We start from the raw sequence: 19,695 nt of genomic DNA on the forward strand, positions 1-19,695 counted from the left end.
GCATATGGTCTCACAAGGGGTCTGATGATCTCATCTCGGTACCTAATGGCAGTCAGGCTACCTCTGGCGAGCACATGGAGGGCTGTGCGGCCCCCCCAAAGAAATGCCACCCCACACCATGACTGACCCACCGCCAAACCGGTCATGCTGGAGGATGTTGCAGGCAGCAGAACATTCTCCACGGCGTCTCCAGACTCTGTCACGTCTGTCACATGTGCTCAGTGTGAACCTGCTTTCATCTGTGAAGAGCACAGGGCGCCAGTGGCGAATTTGCCAATCTTGGTGTTCTCTGGAAAATGCCAAACGTCCTGCACGGTGTTGGCCTGTAAGCACAACCCCCACCTGTGGACGTCAGGCCCTCATACCACCCTCATGGAGTCTGTTTCTGACCGTTTGAGCAGAAACATGCACATTTGTGGCCTGCTGGAGGTCATTTTGCAGGGCTCTGGCCTTGCTCCTCCTGCTCCTCCTTGCACAAAGGCGGAGGTAGCGGTCCTGCTGCTGGGTTGTTGCCCTCCTACGGCCTCCTCCACGTCTCCTGATGTACTGGCCTGTCTCCTGGTAGCGCCTCCATGCTCTGGACACTACTCTGACAGACACAGCAAACCTTCTTGCCACAGCTCGCAATGATGTGCCATCCTGGATGAGCTGCACTACCTGAGCCACTTGTGTGGGTTGTAGACTCCGTCTCATGCTACCACTAGAGTGAAAGCACCGCCAGCATTCAAAAGTGACCAAAACATCAGCCAGGAAGCATAGGAACTGAGAAGTGGTCTGTGGTCACCACCTGCAGAACCACTCCTTTATTGGGGGTGTCTTGCTAATTGCCTATAATTTCCACCTGTTGTGTATTCCATTTGCACAACAGCATGTGAAATGTATTGTCAATCAGTGTTGCTTCCTAAGTGGACAGTTTGATTTCACAGAAGTGTGATTGACTTGGAGTTACATTGTGTTGTTTAAGTGTTCCCTTTATTTTTTTGAGCAGTGTATATATTCCTGTCTCTGACATTGCTCGTTCTGATGTTTCTTAATCATTTTTTCTGGATTATTGTTTGTATTTATTTATTGCTAGGTGTTACTGCATTGTTGGAGCTAGAAACACAAGCATTTTGCTGCACCTGCAATAACATCTGTAAATCTGTGTATGCAACCAATACAATTTGATATGATTTTGATTTGATCCTCCCCTCTCTTGCCTTTTCCCAACATGGTATGTTCAGGGCCCACTGAGGATATCCCTAGCCCCCCCTCCCTCCACCACACACACACTGCTTGCCAAATGGAGAAGCTGAGATTGTCAATTAGCAGGGTGGGAGAGGGGGAGGGGGGATGGGAGATGTTGGGGGGAGGATGGGGAAGGTGGACGGGATGGAGGAGGGATGGAGCACAGATCAGAACCAAGGACAGCTCCCAGTGGAGAGGTCTGTGCTGGTTTACTAAATGGATGTCCCGCTTGTTTGGCTTTTAGAGAAACACACACACTTGTCAATTTCCCTCTCATTTTCTATTTTCCCTTGGTTTCTTTTATTCCTCTCTATTCTCATCTCCTTCCTTAGAGGAGGTACACTCACAGTTTCAAGCCCAGTCCAAAAACAGATGTGACGGAACTATATGTCTCTCTCTACTCCTTGATCAATATGAATTTAATGGACAAGGGTTGAGTTCAGGGAGTTCATGCTGGCTGGTGTGCCTATGGGCAAACTGACTGCACACTGAGACTGACACACACACTTGCATGCTCACACACACACTCACAATGTTCCCTGCAAATGCTACTAATTCAATCCAATTTAGTCTATAGGCAGTATGTGTCCCAAGCTCATATGACTGACATTCGAGTAATAATTCACACATTATTGAATTATGTATCTCACTAGGATAAACCTTGGAAGTTTTATGGGCTAAATGGGCTAAAATTGATTGACAGAAACAAAATACCTTGCCTGCCTCAAAGTGAATTTAAATATACAAGATAGAGACTGAGATATTTACAAATAGTGATCAAGCGATACAGACAATTCACAACCCAAAAAATGTATGCAGGACAAATGCAAATAGTTACAGTGTTTATAAAGATTATCATTCAACTCTAAATAAGATTGTGGAAGAACACAACTGACACATCAATCACCTTATTTTTAAATAAATTATGTTAACCATGTAGCGACAAAAATTATATTTATTTCTTTAAAAGCTTGAATACCTAATTGAAACAATAACAAAGCAGCCACCCCACCTCAGTTTTGGTAAGGGGCCTGGGGTTGAGGGATGGGCCTGGGGAAATGTTACCACTCTCAAATTCCTAGTCAGAGCTATGGATGCAAGGGCTGACCATCCAGGAAATCAAAATGATAGTTTTAACCATGTTTTGAGTTTTTGTTGCAATAAGGTGTTTGTTTACATGGAGTAAAACAAGCTTATATTTTGGTTTCTGATGGGGTAGGCCCTACTACAGTTGAAGCTCATGAGGCATTTATGAGTTACATTCTTAGAGAATTAATGGGTCACAGGAGGCTGGTGGCACCTTAATTGGGGAGCACAGACTTTTGGTAATGGCTGAAGCAGAATGAGTGTTTTCCATGTGTCTGATGCCATTCCATTTGCTCTGTTCCGGCCATTATTAGAAGCCTCCTGTGCAATGGGTATATATAATTAATTTTAAATAAAAAAACAAATGATGTAGCAATTAAGGATTCTAGCTTTAAGATTAAATATAGTGTTAAGTTTTAGGTGAATGAATATCATTCATCTGTGTGTTGCATTGTGCATTGGATTGGCACCTGCTACACAAATTCAATATGGATAGTCCTGTTTCATTTGTGGCATTATTTTAAACCAAATGACAAGCCTTTAACTTTTCCAAAGGTTCAGGTTATTGAGTGTTGTATCTATATCAACTTCTATTCGCAAATAATAACTTGAATCTACTGTAAAAACAAACAGACATGGTAAAAGTAAATCATTGGCAATACACTAGGCCTCACTCTCAACATGCATTCATAAAGTCGCTCGTGACAGATTGAGCTGTCTATTGAGGAATACGAATTTAGTACAAGGTAGTCTACCAAGTCACGAAGGTATATCTCTGAATGCATAGACTAGCCTTTACAAAAACAGTCGGTCCTGTTATAAGGGAATTTGAGATCAAACAATTACATTTCAGATAAGTAAAATGGAATAACATAGCTTGAGAAGTCGTAGCACTGTTGGCTTTGTGATGCGTTTCAAACACTCAGCGCTTTTTCCACTTGATGATGGAGGGCTATCTTTTACCATGGCCAAACAAGTATTTGCCATCACGTGTAGCCTACATAGCAACCAGTTAAGAGTACCGTTCCTTACTGTATCAATGAAGATCAATTGATCACAAATGTTTGGTTAAGAATATGATAATTTCAACCAATCTAAATCCTCGTGGGTTTCGTAATTGTAAGCCATTTGGTTATTTTGTCGGCAAGAAGAGAACATATAAAGCATCACCAAATATTACATTCAGATGCCATATACTCACCAATTGTTTTTAGTCCTGTTAGTTTCCCCCACTCAAGTAGACGACACGATGTTGACAATGTATTGGAAATATCTGATAATCATAGCCAGGAGAAACGCCCCCTCCAACTCTCTCTCTCCCGCTCTCTAGATACTCCATCCCAATGCCTCTCCCTTTCAGAAAAAAAGAAGAAAGACCCGAAAGGCAGAAGCCACACGCTTACACCCTTTTTCCTTCGTTATCTCTTGCATTTCTTTCTCGCTCACTCTGTCTCTCTTTCTCTATGCCTCTCTCTCTCTCTCTCTCTCTCTCTCTCTTTCTCTCTCTGCCTCTCTCTCTCTCTGATTCTATTTCGCTTCTAACCTCCCATTGTTGAGATTCAAACGTGGTCAAAGGGGCGAGGCGGAGGCGACTCGAGATTGGGAGAAAAATAAATTCACGCTCACACATCATCTTGATGCCAAGCCTACGGATCAAGATAATGAGAGTTATAAGTGCCGAAAAGAGCTGGTGATGACTGTGATTGTGTTATAATAGCCTAATAATAATAATCTAGTGAAGTCTAATGCCTACCATTTTATTGTAATCAATCAACTGCCTTCATTGTATTAATAACCACATTAAACAATGGTGCTAAAAACGCAGGACAATTATTCAAATGTAACCTTCAGAAAAGTGGTCGAATTCTAAAACTGCACACCAGGGACACTAATTACACCAGTGCCATGTTGCTAAGAGACCTCCCTCTTTGAGTCGTTTTGCCCTAAACATGACCGTGGTATGCGTTAATTACCTGTAACTTAAAATTACAGATGGTCCTGAATTTAGATTCAGGGTAGACTGATCGACATTTCTGTTTTCATTTCATGATCCACCTCGCCCTTGCACTACAACATGGTTATAAAACAGGGATCATCAATTTTTCCTTGAGCGTATGGTCGGGGTGCCTGAACATAGTTGTAAATAATTTATACACTGGAAATTGACCGCAAGAATCCAAAACAGATAAGACAGTATTTCAAAACTTGATTACCTTTGGTGGGATACGATCACAAATGCCTTTCTATTTATACGTGGGAATACTTGGGAAAAGACTTCCTAAATTAAAATCACTTTGAGCTGATTTCCTGGTGATTTTACGGTCTATGTACAACATTAAAATAAAGATTGTCTTTTTGCTTAGAAAACACGGGGCCAAATAAAATGAAGGCTGCCAGAAAATTGTTACCTAGATGCTGGGTATACTATACTTTAAAACATATACATAAATTATAGGACTAATAAAGAATATTTAAATATATCTTAATAAAGACCTCATTTTAAAAATGTATATTTAACCTTTATTTAACTAGGCAAGCCAGTTAGGAACAAATTCTTATTTACAATGACAGCCTACCCCTGCCAAACCCTAAAGACGCTGGGCCAATTGTGCACTGCCCTATGGGACTCCCAATCATTTTTAATAAAGGATAACATACAGAACATATGAGGCTATGATGGATATATCATTGCAATGAGTGCATATGTCTTGCTAGTGCATGCAGAGTCCTATGCATTGGCCACTCCATGTTGTCTGAGGAACACAGTAGGCTATGTGGTGAGTGACAGTGACATCTCAGAGATGGGTTGTATCCACTCTAATCCAATCTCACAGGATTTCCAGGTGTGGCATTTATACACAGACAGCTTCAATTCTATGATCTCTGCTTACCAAATCTCCCCAAACCATCCTCATCCTCTGGGGGATAACACATGCCTGCACCATGGATAGCCTGCTCTCGATGCTTCTGGCTATTACACAGCTCCCCACTGGCCTGTAGATCTGCCATTAAAAAATATAACAATGGATTTTGTCTGTCAATCAGTTGATATTGTGTGTTTGTCACAATTTATTAGAGATACAAATGAATATTTCTGAAGTGAAACTGTCAGAGGCTCAAATAAATCTGCCTACACAATGGAAGGAAAAACGTTTTATTTAAAATCTATGCCTAAAAACATATATTTTACCTTTTTTGTGAAGAGATTTTCCACTTTTCTTATCTGCTACCCAAGAGACTAAATATGCATAGGCAATGTGGCATTGTGGTGTGTGCAGTTCCAAATGGCCTGGCGAGGACAGCTGAGTACTGAACAGGAGTCCTGTATGCCTCTAACTGCCCGCCCGTCCTGTTGTGTTCTGTTCTGTCTGACTCTCCCCTCTCTTTCCTCTTTTGCAGTCTCCTCAGATCCCTGTTGGAATGAGCACATTTCTCATTCCTTCTATCCTTCTCTCCCGCTCCCTCGCTCCCTCCAGATTGCTGCTTTATTAAACAGACTCTCCCTATCTTTCATTTGTCAATCTGCTTCCCATTCCCTCCTCTCTCCTTCACTCTATTTTTCTCTTTCACTCACGCACATGCACGTCCCTGCACACACACAGAGCTGGATACATCAGTACAGCACATCAGTCATTGCTCCATGTAGTTTCTGCTCGTACACTTTCCTCCATATTCTAGTTCAGGGAGAGAAGAGAGAGAAAGAGAGAAAGAGAGATAGAGAGAAAGAGAAAGAGAGCAACGAGCAGCAGCCCCACAGAGAGCTCCACGCTGCTCTCTGTCTCCTCCTCTCCACTCCTCTCCTCCTCTCTTCCCTGTGCTCTGTCTCTCCCAGAACCGGCCAGGGCAGCTATATTTAGAGCCAGGTTAACTGCTCCTGTCAAAGGTCTGATTTGTATTCCTTGCATGTCTGTCTGACTCAGGGCTGGGAGCAACACAAACAAAAGAGCTAGTTTGAATATGCACTGAGCCACTGGCTTAGAAATCAAAGCCCCCTTTGCCTCATTGCCAGTGGCGCCACCTGCTCTGGGGGGAACTCAAAGTCAAGCCCATTCACTCTGAACACAATCAGCAGAGAGGACTGAACTCAAAGCAACACTTCAGTTTGCTCTATCACATAGTCAAATGTAGGATGGTTAGATTGAAGAGGGATAAGGCAGCCTATTGGCCATCTACCATTCCCCTGAAATGTCTTCATAGGGCCCCTACAGGAACATCTTACTTGGAGTATTTTTTGACATTAACCCCCAGCTGAAATGACAGAGGAAATTGTATTGAAAGACATGCACACACACAGGGGCAAAGACGTGTAATGTTCAGTTGAGAATGAGGTGTGATGCTTGCTGCTGCTCACCTCCTCCTCTCTTTCTCTCATTGGCTCTGACTACAACTGTGAAGCCTTCTTCCCACAGGAGCCTCCCCAGTACTCCCAGCCAGACTTGAGCTCCAGCCCCTGGGGAGACAGACTCACTCCGCGCCCACTGTAGGCCAGGCTTCCAGCACCACTACTTGGTTCCAGATGCCAAGACTCTAGATGGGAAGTGGATCCCGTAGAGACCCTGACAGTCTGTCTGGTCCGTGATCGGCTAGAGATACTGCATGAGGTATGGACTCACATTGCAATTTACTTGCTGTCTCTTGACATGGAAATATCAACCAATCCATGTTTACACCGGTCCAACTGCATTGGATCAGAGATGACTTCAAGGAAGAGAGAAAAGGAGGGAAGGAACTCAGGCCTCTGCCCTGAGTTCACTTCCTGACTGGCTGGTAGCCTGACAAGGGACGTTCCTATGCAGAGCCCCAGCTGGGTCTGTGGTTGGTTGGTTGATGCTTCCGATGCTTCCTCCTGCATTCAGAGTTCAGACAACAGACACTGTTTGTCGTCAGTAAGGCAGAGTCACAAGGGCACCTTTGTTCCCACCTGTCATCCCATCAAACACTTTTGCTTTTCACCAAATACATAAGACTCTCTTTCCTGTTCTGTAAGAGTATTGCATTGATAGTACCAATGTGGTGGACTTTCACCTTAACAATCTCTAGTCCTTAGTGGATGCATGTTCAGTTTTAGGACATAACTAATCACACCCAGAAGATTCCTCTGACAGCATGTGCTCATGGGCCATTACCTTACTGTGTTCTCCCTCTCCCTCTGTCTTTCTGTGTGTGTGTGTGTGTGTGTGTGTGTGTGTGTGATGAGGTCCTGATCCTGCCATCAGTCAGATTAACAGCAGGCAGAGAGAGGCATCTCATTCCCTCAGGTCACCGTCTCTCCCACAGGCTCTGATGGTGGCTCACGCTGATGATGTCATGGTATAGATCAGCAGGGCGTCTGTTGTGGGGTTGGGTGTCAGCGGCGCTGGCTGGGATAGAGGAGGGAGGGAGAGATGGAGGAGTGGGGGGTAGGGACAGCAGAGTGCCTCACTGGCTGAGAGTGACTCAAGCCTTTTAGCCAACTTCAAGAGACACTGGGGAAATGTGAGGAGGATGAATCCACACATTACTTCCAGCTACTGCTCATTATCATCCATGGGTGGGTCAATATGTTAACTGTAAAACTGTTGTGTTTCCATCACACAGACAGTGAGTGGGGTGAAGTGAGTGCAGCATCATGCCCTCCAGGGTGGTGTGGGACAGAACAGGGACACCGTCTCTAAGGGCTGCTGGGCTCTTGACTGTAGCTCCGCCTGATACACAAAACTATCCTTCCCTCCTCCTCCTCTTCCTTGCTTCGCAGTTTCAATCCCACTCTCTGTTCCCACTTCTTGGAACCAGCCCATGCAATTGGATTTGGTCTCTGTCCGTCGGTGCGTCTGGCTTGTCTCAACATCCTCTTCACTCACTATGGCTCTCCATTCCCCCCTGCCCTGCCTTTTATCTTTCTCGTAACTGGCCAGTGGTCCATTGCAGTCTGTTACAACATGACTGTGCAACAACAACAGCAGAGATCCGTATGTACTTGTGCTGATGCTGTGTACTGAGACGCCATCCGCATGCTGCTGCCTCTAGGAGCCTTTGTGTGATGTTTGATGCGTGCTCTGGTGTTACACTGGCTGTTTGTGTTTAGATAGCTAGGAATCGGTTGGAGAGATAGACAGTTCATTGTTTACATTCATTGATTGCCAGGGAGCCTCTCTCTCTCGCTCTCTCTACCCGTCTTTTCCACCAAAACCACTTCATCAGTACACCCAGTACCCTGCTCCCTAAGCAGCTGCAGGCCAGGGGTTTGGTTAGATCAGGGTAATGGGTGTAGAAACAGGCTAATAACATTACTGACACTGTAAGGAAGGGAGGGGGGGTGGCAGAGTGGGCTGATGGGAGAAAAGGGTGGAGAGGGATGCTGGGAAGGGGGAGGGGCAGGTGCATCACTAATAGCTTTTTAAAAAGGTTACAGCATGTCGCTCCCTCTTTATAATGGGCCCTAGCTGTGCTGGAAATGCAATTTCCGGGAAAGATAATGCGCAAGTGAGAGGGGGGAAGTGTGTACCTTGTGCTTGTGCTTGAGAAGGGGAGGGAGAGAGCGGGGATGGTGAGAGAGAAAGACATATAGAAAACAATAGAGGGAGAGAGAGAGAAAGGCGGGTGGTGAGTAGAGGTGTAGCGAGTGTACTCTGTTTATCACAGCAGTGTAAAGGGTGGCGGTGTAAATGTAGAAATACTTAATGTGAGCATTATCCGTGGACACTACACTGTCATGTATCTGAACAAACATGATTCCTGAGCTTCCTGCATGTCTGATTCAGCCATGTACACTAATTAACCTCGTGCCTCCACTGGATAGGAGTTTTAACATAGCCTGATTACGTGCGCATGCTTTTCCAAGGGTAAATGTAATTGCTAGTCATGTTCTGGAGACAACTTCATTGCACACTGCCTATAATGATACTCTTACCATTTCCTTCTCACTCTCTGCATTTTACATGCAGGTACAGAATTGATTAAATGTATCATTTCTATTTCATTGTATCAAGAATGGAGAGTGTAAGGCTGTTGATATGCCAAACTAAAGAATTATAATCAATATTGACCTTCAGTTGGCGTGTGTGTGCGTGTGTGTAAAGAGAGAGTGAGAGAGAGCACTGAAGAACAAGTCAGAGAACATTGCCTGGGTTTCTCTCATCAATCAGCTTCCCTCCATCTCTTTCTATATCTCTATACCCCTATCACCTAATCTATCAACCACGGAACATCCGGGACTGTCTGTCACTCTCTCCCCTTCCTCTCTGTAGTGTTATACACCATCTCTCTCTCTCTCTTTCCCCATCATGACTCATCCTGCCTGCCTGCCTCACCTCCTTCAGTTAATGATGATGATGACACGTGTGACTTTCTCAATGGAGTGACTCATCTGATCACACATTACACTCCTCTTTGACAAGGGAATCTGCTGCTGCCTCAAGTCACTGCACCTGGAGAGACTTTAGGGTTGAGCAGTATGGGTCTGGGGTTCTATTCGGAATGTGTGACATTATTAAACGTAATAAATATTAATCTGACCTGTTTTACATCTTCTATGTATGTTAAGGTTCAGGAATTTAGCACGGTTTAGAAATAAGAAAAATCAATAGCAGAATATACACATAGAATTACACTCTCAACTGATATTCAGAACATTGTTCACACTTTAGAGCGCTCAGTCCAGGTTTAAATCATTCTGAATAAACCCCAGAGGAAGTGCAGATGGAGTCCGGCTGTGAGGGGAACATTTCTCCTCATAGGGTCTTTCAACCTCTCTACATGGAGTCTTTGGTTCTTTACATTAACTTACCCAGGTTTATAAATTGCAGGTGCAATTCTAAAAGGTCTTGAAGATTCTGAAATCATTGTGAGTCAAATGTTGATTTTCTAAGATTTCAATTAAAACCTACATTTGTAGTAAAAGAGGCGAGCCTAAGAGAGCCAATGCTACTGTGTCATTGGAATACCTTAAAATGTTCACAGCTGTGATATTGGAACATCACCTAGAAGAAACAGGAATGACAACATCGTAATCAGTGATGCACTCTGATAATTGCTTACCTTGCATTATTAACACAGGTACTTTGCCTCTGAATAACACAGTGATAGCACCGGTGGAAATATCTGATATAGGTCGCCATCTTGTGGCCTTCTACTGTCACTGCATAGTCAACGGACGTAATCAATAAGGCCCAGCCCTTGCTATGACAGTCTGTAGGGTCTTTGCTATTACTATCACATGATAGCTTGCACATAATACTTATATTCTACATTTTATCCCAACATAAATTTACCATTTGTGAAACCATTAGGCTAAGAACATAAAATACAGTGTTTCCTTGTTCAGTAATTTGCACGTATGCTAGTTTTTAGACATTACTGGGAGTAATTAACAACATTGTACTGAGGTAATAAGGAAATTTTAAAACTTCTTAGGGCTAGGCCACTTTTTTCTCCACTTCCTGTCTGAATGACATGCCCAAGGTAAATTGCCTGTAGCTCAGGCCCTGAAGCCAGGATATGCTGATAACTGATACCATTAGAAAGAAAACACTTTGAAGTTTATAGAAATGTTAAAATAATGTAGGAGAATATAACACAATAGATATGGTAGGAGAAAATCCAAAGAAAAACCAACCAGAATTAATTTTTTGAGAGGGACCATCCTCTTAGAGAAAGGTCATATTGTAAAATAGCTCCCTGGATGCAATTCCTATGGCTTCCACAGGGTGTCAGCAGTCTATGTTCAAGTTTCAGGCTCACAAATAAGAAATAACAGTTTTTGTAAGAGGACACAGTCTTGTGTCTTGACACAGTCTTGTTTTTGTGCATCTTGATAAAGTTGTGCAACTGCTAAAATCGGTTTCCTATAGAACATACTTCTTTCCAAAATAAATATTATAGTTTGATTACATTTTAGGGTGTCTGAGGAGTAAATAGAAATGTAATTTGACATGTTTAAACAAAGGTTATTTTTGGATTTCTTTCTCTGCAAGTTGAACGAGTGGATTACTCAAAACTAAACAGACTTTTTGGGAATAAAAAAGGATTTGATCTAACAAAACGACACTACATGTTATAGCTGGGACCCTTTGGATGACAAATCAGTAGAAGATTTTCAAAAAGTAAGTGAATATTTCATCTTTATATGTGAATGTATGAAACCTGTGCCGATGTAAAAACATTTTGATGTGGGGCGCCGTCCTCAAACAATCGCATGGCATGTTTTCGCTGTAATAGCTACTGTAAATCGGACAGTGAAATTACATTAACAAGAATTTAAGCTTTCGGCCGATATAAGACCCATATGTACCTAAATGTTTAAAATCCTTAAGAACTATTCAAATTGATTTGAATTACGCGCCCTCCAGTTTCACCGGAAGTTGTTCCCCTAGCGGGACACCGATCCAAAACAACTTGTATATCACAGAGGTTAGAGAGTTATCAGCTCAGAAGTTGCAGATCTGCATTGACTAATAAAATAAATGATTTACATGTAATACCTATCTCTCACCAGCCTTTAGAGGTTGTTGCTAAGGCAGAAGTGCATATTATGTCCAATAGAGAAAATAAAAAGAGAACATTGATTAAAAAGTATAAAACATTGCTATTGGCTATGATCCACACCCTGGGCCACATTTGAGCAACAATCAGCATTGTGATTGGTCAAAGGATAAAATCAATGACAGTAAAACAGAATGTGTCCTGCCCTCATAAAAGGCAAGAGCAAACACACAACATCCTTTTTATTGCAATATCCATTTATTGTTCTCATCCGACAAATCTTTACAAAACAGAGGGTACGTTGTAACAAGATGAAATGAAGTGTTAAAACTCAGAACACTTTTCTTTTGTTACTGCATTATTTATCGTCTTATTATTCTAAATAGAACTAAATCAAACTGCAGATGTTTTGTATTGTTTGTGCACCAAGGAACACACATTCTGACCAAAAACATAATCAAGCCATCTGTGTAGTATTTTGTAGCTGCTCTCAGTTTTGGCCTAGCAGTGAAGAGCTCTGGGCCAGGAACTGAAAGGTCGCTGGTTCGAATCCCCGAGATGACAAGGTGCCCTTGAGCAAGGCACTTAACCATAATTGCTTCTGTAAGTCGCTCTGGATAAAAGCGTCTGCTAAATGACTTGTAATGTAAAAGCAGCAGACCCCCTCAAGATTGTGATAGTAGTATACAGTGCACTTTGTCCTAATTCACTGACTTTGGTGTATAGGGAAAGGGGGATACCTAGTCAGCTGTACAACTGAATGCATTCAACCCTACCCCTCTGAATCAGAGAGGCATGGGGGGCTGCCTTAACCCACTGTTCCCTGGGAGCCAATGATATTGATTAACTGTCTTGCTTAGGGGCAGAACGACAGATTTTTACCTTGTCAATTTGGGGATTCGATCCAGCAACCTTTCGGTTACTGGCCCAATATGGACTGGCAGGTGAACTATTACAAGAGAAACTAAACCATGAGGGGATTCTACTGTTAGCATAAAACCACGGGCCATCTTCGCTTGACTCCAACCTTGGACTGGTTTGATGCAGAATGGCTGCCATTTTGGAACGAGGAGAGGTCCAATCCAGACCTGATTTAGAATGGCCCAGGACCTTTACATACACTCTTGTCTTTAGTAATACAGTTGATACAATTAATGTTCCCATTTCTCCATAACCACTTAATGTAAGGAGAGCAGTGGGGTGTCTGTGTAAAAATCACGTTCTCATTACAAAAAATTACTATTTACAAAACCATACAAACAGGTTTAAGTGTAAGAAAGTGGAAAAGAGGGGAGGTATAGGCTAGAGATTAGGAGAGGTAAGTGAGTGTGTGTGTTTGTTTGTTTGTTTCGTTGGGTGAGCATGTGTATGTTCGTCCAAAAGTGTGTGTATTTTGGTAAGTTTGTCAATATTAAATATATGTTTTCTTATGAGCGTTTTCGTGTGTGTGTGTGTGTGTGTGTGTGTGTGTGTGTGATTTGTCCAGCAGAGGGAAACATTCCACAGCACAGTGACAGTATAGTCAGGATACAACACAAAGAAGAAAACCAAACAGTGGAAGAAAACCATACGCCAGTGGGAGGGAGTGGAAAGTGGAGGGTGAGATATGAGCAGTGGTGGAAAAAGTACCCAATTATCATACTTGAGTAAAAATAAAGATACCTTAATAGAAAATGAATCAAGTGAAAGTCACCCAGTAAAATACTAGTAGTAAAAGTAAAAGTCTAAAAGTATTTGGTTTTAAAGATACTTAAGTATCAAAAGTAAATTTAATTGCTAAAATATACTTAGTTAGACGTAAAAGTAGAAATCGTTTCAAATTCCTTATATTAAGCAAATCTTTTTAATTTACGGATAGCCAGGGGCACACTACAACACTCACATAACTTACAAACAAAGCATTTGTGTTTCGTGACTCCTCCAGATCAGAGGCAGTAGGGATGACCAGGGATGTTCTCTTGAATAGTGCATGATTTGGACCATTTTCCTGTTCTGCTAAGCATAAACATTTTTTGGGCTGTCAGGGAAAATGTATGGAGTAAAAAGTACATAATTTTCTTTAGGAATGTAGTCAAGTACAAGTAAAAGTTGGCAAAAATATAAATAGTAGAGTACAGATACTCCAAAAAACTACTTAAGTAGTACTTTAAAGTATTTTTTACTTAAGTACTTTACACCACTGGATATGAGTGAGGGCTGTGCAAATCAAAATTAAACTGTTTGTGGCAACCACACCATATATACACATCAAATAAATAGATCTACGATCAATCTCCTCATAAATAAATCACATTATCACATGAATAGGCAAAGTCCAATAATATCTCTCTACGGCCCAGAGACAGGGAATCTTGGTTTTCCAGTGTGGCGTTCCGTTCCATTCCGATGTGATCCGTTCCATGCCGATGTGATCCGTTCCATGCCGATGTGATCCGTTCCGTTCCGATGTGATCCGTTCCATTCCGATGTGATCCGTTCCATTCCGATGTGATCCGTTCCATTCCGATGTGATCCGTTCCATGCCGATGTGATCCGTTCCATTCCGATGTGATCCGTTCCATTCCGATGTGATCCGTTCCATTCCAATGTGATCCGTTCCATTCCGATGTGATCCGTTCCATGCCGATGTGATCCGTTCCATGCCGATGTGATCCGTTCCGTTCCGATGTGATCCGTTCCATTCCGATGTGATCCGTTCCATTCCGATGTGATCCGTTCCATGCCGATGTGATCCGTTCCGTTCCGATGTGATCCGTTCCATTCCAATGTACTGTACAAAGCTCATGTCCTGTCACTTGTGATGTATTTCAAAATGTGTCTCATCCGGTCTTACCAAATCTGTATATATATATATATATATATATATATATATTTCACGCTGACTTGCTGCAGAAGCAACCAATCGAAAGCGGAGAAAAATAAACCGTCTGCAGTTTCATCCTGTTTGTTCTTGTATCGTCTTCTCCTCAGTGATATGAACAGAATCCTTTGATCTGGGTAATGTCATGCAGAGCTGAAGAGAGGTCTGCCAGAGAGCTAATGCGGTGCGTGTAGACCTACCAGGATCCTGATCTGTGTGTGTTGTCTCTATGCTGTATTTGGAAGGTACAGTAATTAAGTACCACAGTTGCTACCGAAAGTGATTGGTCCGTAAACATTTGTTCACTTGAGTTTGTTGACTCGTGCAGATATTTGATGACTGGCGCATTCTAGGATACAGAAAATTATCTCTAAAGCCAGCAGAGAGCGCTCATTCAGCGGCTGTTTGGGTTCATCTTAAAAGTGTACAGAGACACAAATGACTGAAGTGTTTCAGGATGACTGGCTGCATTGCAGACAGTTGAAAACACAAAGGAACACAGTTGTCAAATGGATTGACAGTTTCTCCTTACAAGCACGTAGAAGATGAAACATCACCGTGTGATATCAGTGAAATGTGTACTTCACACAATGAAGCACATTCCAAAAAAAGTCTGCAAAACAAAAAAGAAGCCTCTGAAAACAACAAAATGAAAGAGGCATACCTGTACCTGACACTGTACTGAATGTTCAGCTGGGCAGCTGTTAAGTCTTTGTGAGTCTCACTTTGAGAGCTCTCAGTTCCCCCAGGGGTTTGGGCTTGGACAAGGTTAGGGGGAGGTTTGTAGAGGTTTGAGTATGCTGTGTGTGTTGTGTTTGTGTGCGTGTGTTTTGAAAGTCTAGACCTGCGTGGAGTAGGATCTGTAGAGGGTGGAGTAGCGGCCTGCCGGGTGGGCGGCGCAGTGGTGTTCGTGTGAGTGTTCATGTTCGTGTGGCTGGTCTAGACTTCGCTGGAAATGGAGCGAGACGGAATGAGGACATCTGGGGTTGCGGGGAACCGATACGGCTGATGGTCATGTGATCTCTGTGAAAGGAGACCCCCTCGGAGTCTGCAGGGGAGAGAGAGGAGTGAAAAAGAGAAAGGGAGGGACAGAAGAGAATAGAGGGAGGAAGAAGAGACAGAGAGAGAAAGATGGGGCGGAAAGAGTGATGAAAAAAAGAAAAACGAGTGAGGAGCAAGAGAAACAGATCAAAAGTTGGTCAGAATGGCTGGTGAACGTAGGGATGGTAGGGAGGGCAGGAGGAGGAGAGTGCAGGATGCTGGTGACAGAGATAGAAGGATAGAGATCAAGTGAGGGATAAGGGAAAGAGCAAGGTGGGAGACAGGGGAGAGGAGGTCAGGTGAGGGTTAGTGTAGGTGACTGACAAGAGGAGACACAAGCAATCTCAAAGCTGCTCCCTTGAATCACACTTCCAACAGGTTGTGCTTCCCCAGTGCCTTCTGCTCTCCCTTATCTAAAGAGCTCACAGTGCACCTCTCATTCACTTCAAAGTTCTAAGAGGCCTTCAAAGCTTCAACCACTGAGGGATGGTGAATGAATGCTGAGGAAGAGACTACTGCAAACGGCTCCCTCTAAAGAGCCACACATTTTCTGAGTAAAGGGTTATTGGCTCAAAGACAAGGTTTGGTGTTCTTGTGCTTTGGTCGGGGTTGAGGGTTAGGGGGTGGTGCTGGGAGATGCGCTGTGAGGGGACATCCTCTTTTGGGATTGGGGGACGACAGAAGGGGAGAGAAGGGGTGCATGTCTGCCCCCCCCCCCCCTGTGTGTGCAACCCTGCCACTCACCCACCCCCACCCCTTACCTGAGTTCCACTTAACTTTTCGAGAGGACTCTCCACACATGGCAGAGCCACCATGGGCATGCCTAGCACTGACTCAGGGCGCTGTGGCCGCGGGGGAGGGGGAGGGGGCCTCGTCTGCTGGAAGTTGTTGATCACACACGTCACCTGGAGAGAGAGGAGTGAGAGTGAGAAAGAGAGAGAGAACGGAAGAGAGAGAGAGAGAGAGAGAGAGAGAGAAAGAGAAAAACTGAGTTAATAAGAAAAGAAAAGGTAATGCCAAAAGTATTGGGACAGTGATAATTGTGTTGTTTTTTGACTCTGTACTCCAGAACTTTGGATTTGAAATGATACAATCACTATGAGTGTAAAGTGCAGACTGTCAGCTTTCATTTTAGGGTATTTTCATCCATATCGGGTGAACCATTTAGAAATTACAGAACTTTTTGCATATAGTCCCCCCATTTTAGGGGACCAAATCAAATTGTATTAGTCACATGTGCCGAATACAACAGGTGTAGACTTTAGAGTGAAACGCTTACTTACGAGCCCATTCTCAACATTGCATAGTTAAATAGTAAGACAAATACTTACACAAAAAAAACAAAATAGTAAGACAATAAAAACAATAACAAGGATATACAGTGGGGCAAAAAAGTATTTAGTCAGCCACCAATTGTGCAAGTTCTCCCACTTAAAAAGATGAGAGAGGCCTGTAATTTTCATCATAGATACACTTCAACTATGACAGACAAAATTTGAAAAAAATCCAGAAAATCACATTGTAGCATTTTTAATGAATTTATTTGCAAATTGTATGAAATTCAGGCCTCTAAATTTCTCACTCCTCATTATTATACTTTTGGAGCTCACCGTAAGTGAAATGAGAGTGACATTTCTCATCCCATGGTGAGAAGTACCAGGATTAACAGCCCCTGTGCTTATGAACTTAAATATCAACGGAAAATGTCAGCAATATACATCACTATTACATTCTATCACCCTCATCTCCCTGAATAATGACTTCCCTAACCACCCTCTTCTCCCTCACCATTCCATCAGCTCCCTCCATCCTTCCCTCCCCTCCCCTCGCTCCCTCTCACCAGAAACACAGCGATAGCTCCTCCAGTGAAGAAGCCGGCCAGGACGTCGGCCCAGTGGTTGCGGTACTCTGCCACCTTGACCACTCCTACCAGCATGGCCAGGCATAGCAGGGTCAGGCTGACCGTAGGCTTGGTCAGCCGAGTGCCTTTGGTCCGGAATACCAGCGTCACATACATCTGAGACAGACAGAGGTAGGGGGAGGAGACCAGGAGGACTGTCAGGAATTGTAATACTGTAGGCTGGGTATCAACTCTATACTATAGGGTGGTATACCATAACATGTGTATCAAACTGTCCAAACTCCTACTCCCCAGACCAGAACCTACCACAGTGTAGACTGCAGAGTAGACACTGAGGGCTGCGTCCTTGGAGGGGAAGGACTTGCGTGCGGATGCCACTACCAGGGGGTTTCCAGTGCAGGCACGGGGCTGGGTGATGTACTGCATGTTAGATGTGCACCCCAGGGCCGTGTAGTTAGGCCGGCAGGCAGACAGGAAGTGAGGCGTCTGGTTTCCTGTAACCGCCTGACCCGCGTTGGCAAAGATGGTGGTGGTGAACAGGCCGAAGGAGAACACCCCTGAGGGAGAGAGAGAAAGAGAGAAAGAGCGAGAGAGAGCAATGACAGCCAACTAAAAGAGGAGGAGTTTAGTTATCCCCCAGCCTACCTGGGATCCGCTGTTATCAGCTGAGGTGTGAAATTGCAAAAGCCTTCATGATCACCTGAAGTGATGAACATGCAAATAAAGTTGAAGTCGGAAGTTTACATACACCTTAGCCAAATACATTTAAACTCAGTTTGTCACAATTCCTGACATTTAATCCTAGTAAAAATTCCCTGTCTTAGATCAGTTAGGATCACCAGTATATTTTAAGAAAGTGAAATGTCAGAATAATAGTAGAGAGAATGATTGATTTCACTTTTATTTCTTTCATCACATTCCCAGTGGGTCAGATGTTTACATACACTCAATTAGTATTTGGTAGCATTGCCTTTAAATTGTTTAACCACAGTGAAATGTTTTGCGTAAGGCTACGCAGAACATTTCACCGTGGTTAAACAATTTAAAGCTTCCCACAAGCTTCCCACAATAAGTTGGGCAAATTTTGGCCCATTCTTCCTGACAGAGCTGGTGTAACAGAGTCAGGTTTGTAGACCTCCTTGCTCGCACACACTTTTTCAGTTCTGCCCACATATGTTCAATAGGATTGAGGTCAGGGCTTTGTGATGGCCACTCCAATACCTTGACTTTGTTGTCCTTAAGCCATTTTGCCACAACTTTGGAAGTATGCTGGGGTCATTGTCCATTTGGAAGACCCATTTGCGACCAAACTTTAACTTCCTGACTAATGTCTTGAGATGTTGCTTCAATATATCCACATAATTTTCCTCCCTCATGAAGCCATCTATTTTGTGAAGTGCACCAGTCCCTCCTGCAGTAAAGCACCCCCACAACATGATACTGCCACCCCCATGCTTCACGGTTGGGATGGTGTTCTTCGGCTTGCTAGCCTCCCCCTTTTTCCTCCAAACATAACGATGGGCATTATGGCCAAACAGTTATATTTTTGTTTCATCAGACCAGAGGACATTTCTCCAAAAAGTATGATCTTCGTCCCCATGTGCAGATGCAAACCGTAGTCTGACTTTTTTTATGGAGGTTTTGGAGCAGTGGCTTCTTCCTTGCTGAGCGGCCTTTCAGGATATGTCAATATTACTATGAATATATATGTTTTTGTAACTGTTTCCTGCAGTATCTTCACAGTATCTTCTTTTGCTGTTGTTCTGGGATTGATTTGCACTTTTCACACCAAAGTACGTTCATCTCTAGGAGACAGAACGCGTCTCCTTCCTGAGCGGTATGACGGCTGCGTGGTCCCATGGTGTTTATACTTGCGTACTATTGTTTGTGTAGATGAATGTGGTACCTTCAGGCATTTGGAAATTGCTCCCATGGATGAACCAGACTTGTGGAGGTCTACAATTTTCTTTCTGAGGTCTTGGCTGATTTCTTTTGATTTTCCAATGATGTCAAGCAAAGAGGCACTGAGTTTGAAGGTAGGCCTTGAAATACATCCACAGGTACACCTCCATTTGACTCAAATTATGTCAATTACCCTTTCAGAAGCTTCTAAAGCCATGACATAATTTTCTGGAATGTTCCAAGCTGTTTAAAGGCAACT

General features: G+C 43.3%; 1 protein-coding gene across 4 annotated transcripts in view; it reads right to left on the reverse strand.

The window, feature by feature from the left end:
• Positions 1–14,125: 14,125 nt before the first annotated feature.
• Positions 14,126–19,695, reverse strand: part of plppr2a (phospholipid phosphatase related 2a) — a 47,085-nt gene continuing 41,515 nt past the window's right edge. For 2 of the 4 annotated variants that reach the window (XM_036938537.1, XM_036938535.1), the window contains 4 exons: positions 17,841–18,091; positions 17,514–17,690; positions 16,451–16,578; positions 14,126–15,680 (listed from right to left, as the gene is read on the reverse strand). In XM_036938537.1, coding sequence (XP_036794432.1) covers positions 15,572–15,680; positions 16,451–16,578; positions 17,514–17,690; positions 17,841–18,091 — 665 coding nt within the window. In that variant the 3' untranslated portion in view covers positions 14,126–15,571. Of the gene's footprint in view, positions 15,892–16,434; positions 16,579–17,513; positions 17,691–17,840; positions 18,092–19,695 lie in introns of all 4 variants that reach the window. The other 2 variants (XM_036938536.1, XM_021625030.2) reach the window with 2 other exon arrangements.

The sequence above is a fragment of the Oncorhynchus mykiss genome, chromosome 12, assembly GCF_013265735.2.
Source record: "Oncorhynchus mykiss isolate Arlee chromosome 12, USDA_OmykA_1.1, whole genome shotgun sequence".
Classification (NCBI taxonomy): domain Eukaryota; kingdom Metazoa; phylum Chordata; class Actinopteri; order Salmoniformes; family Salmonidae; genus Oncorhynchus; species Oncorhynchus mykiss.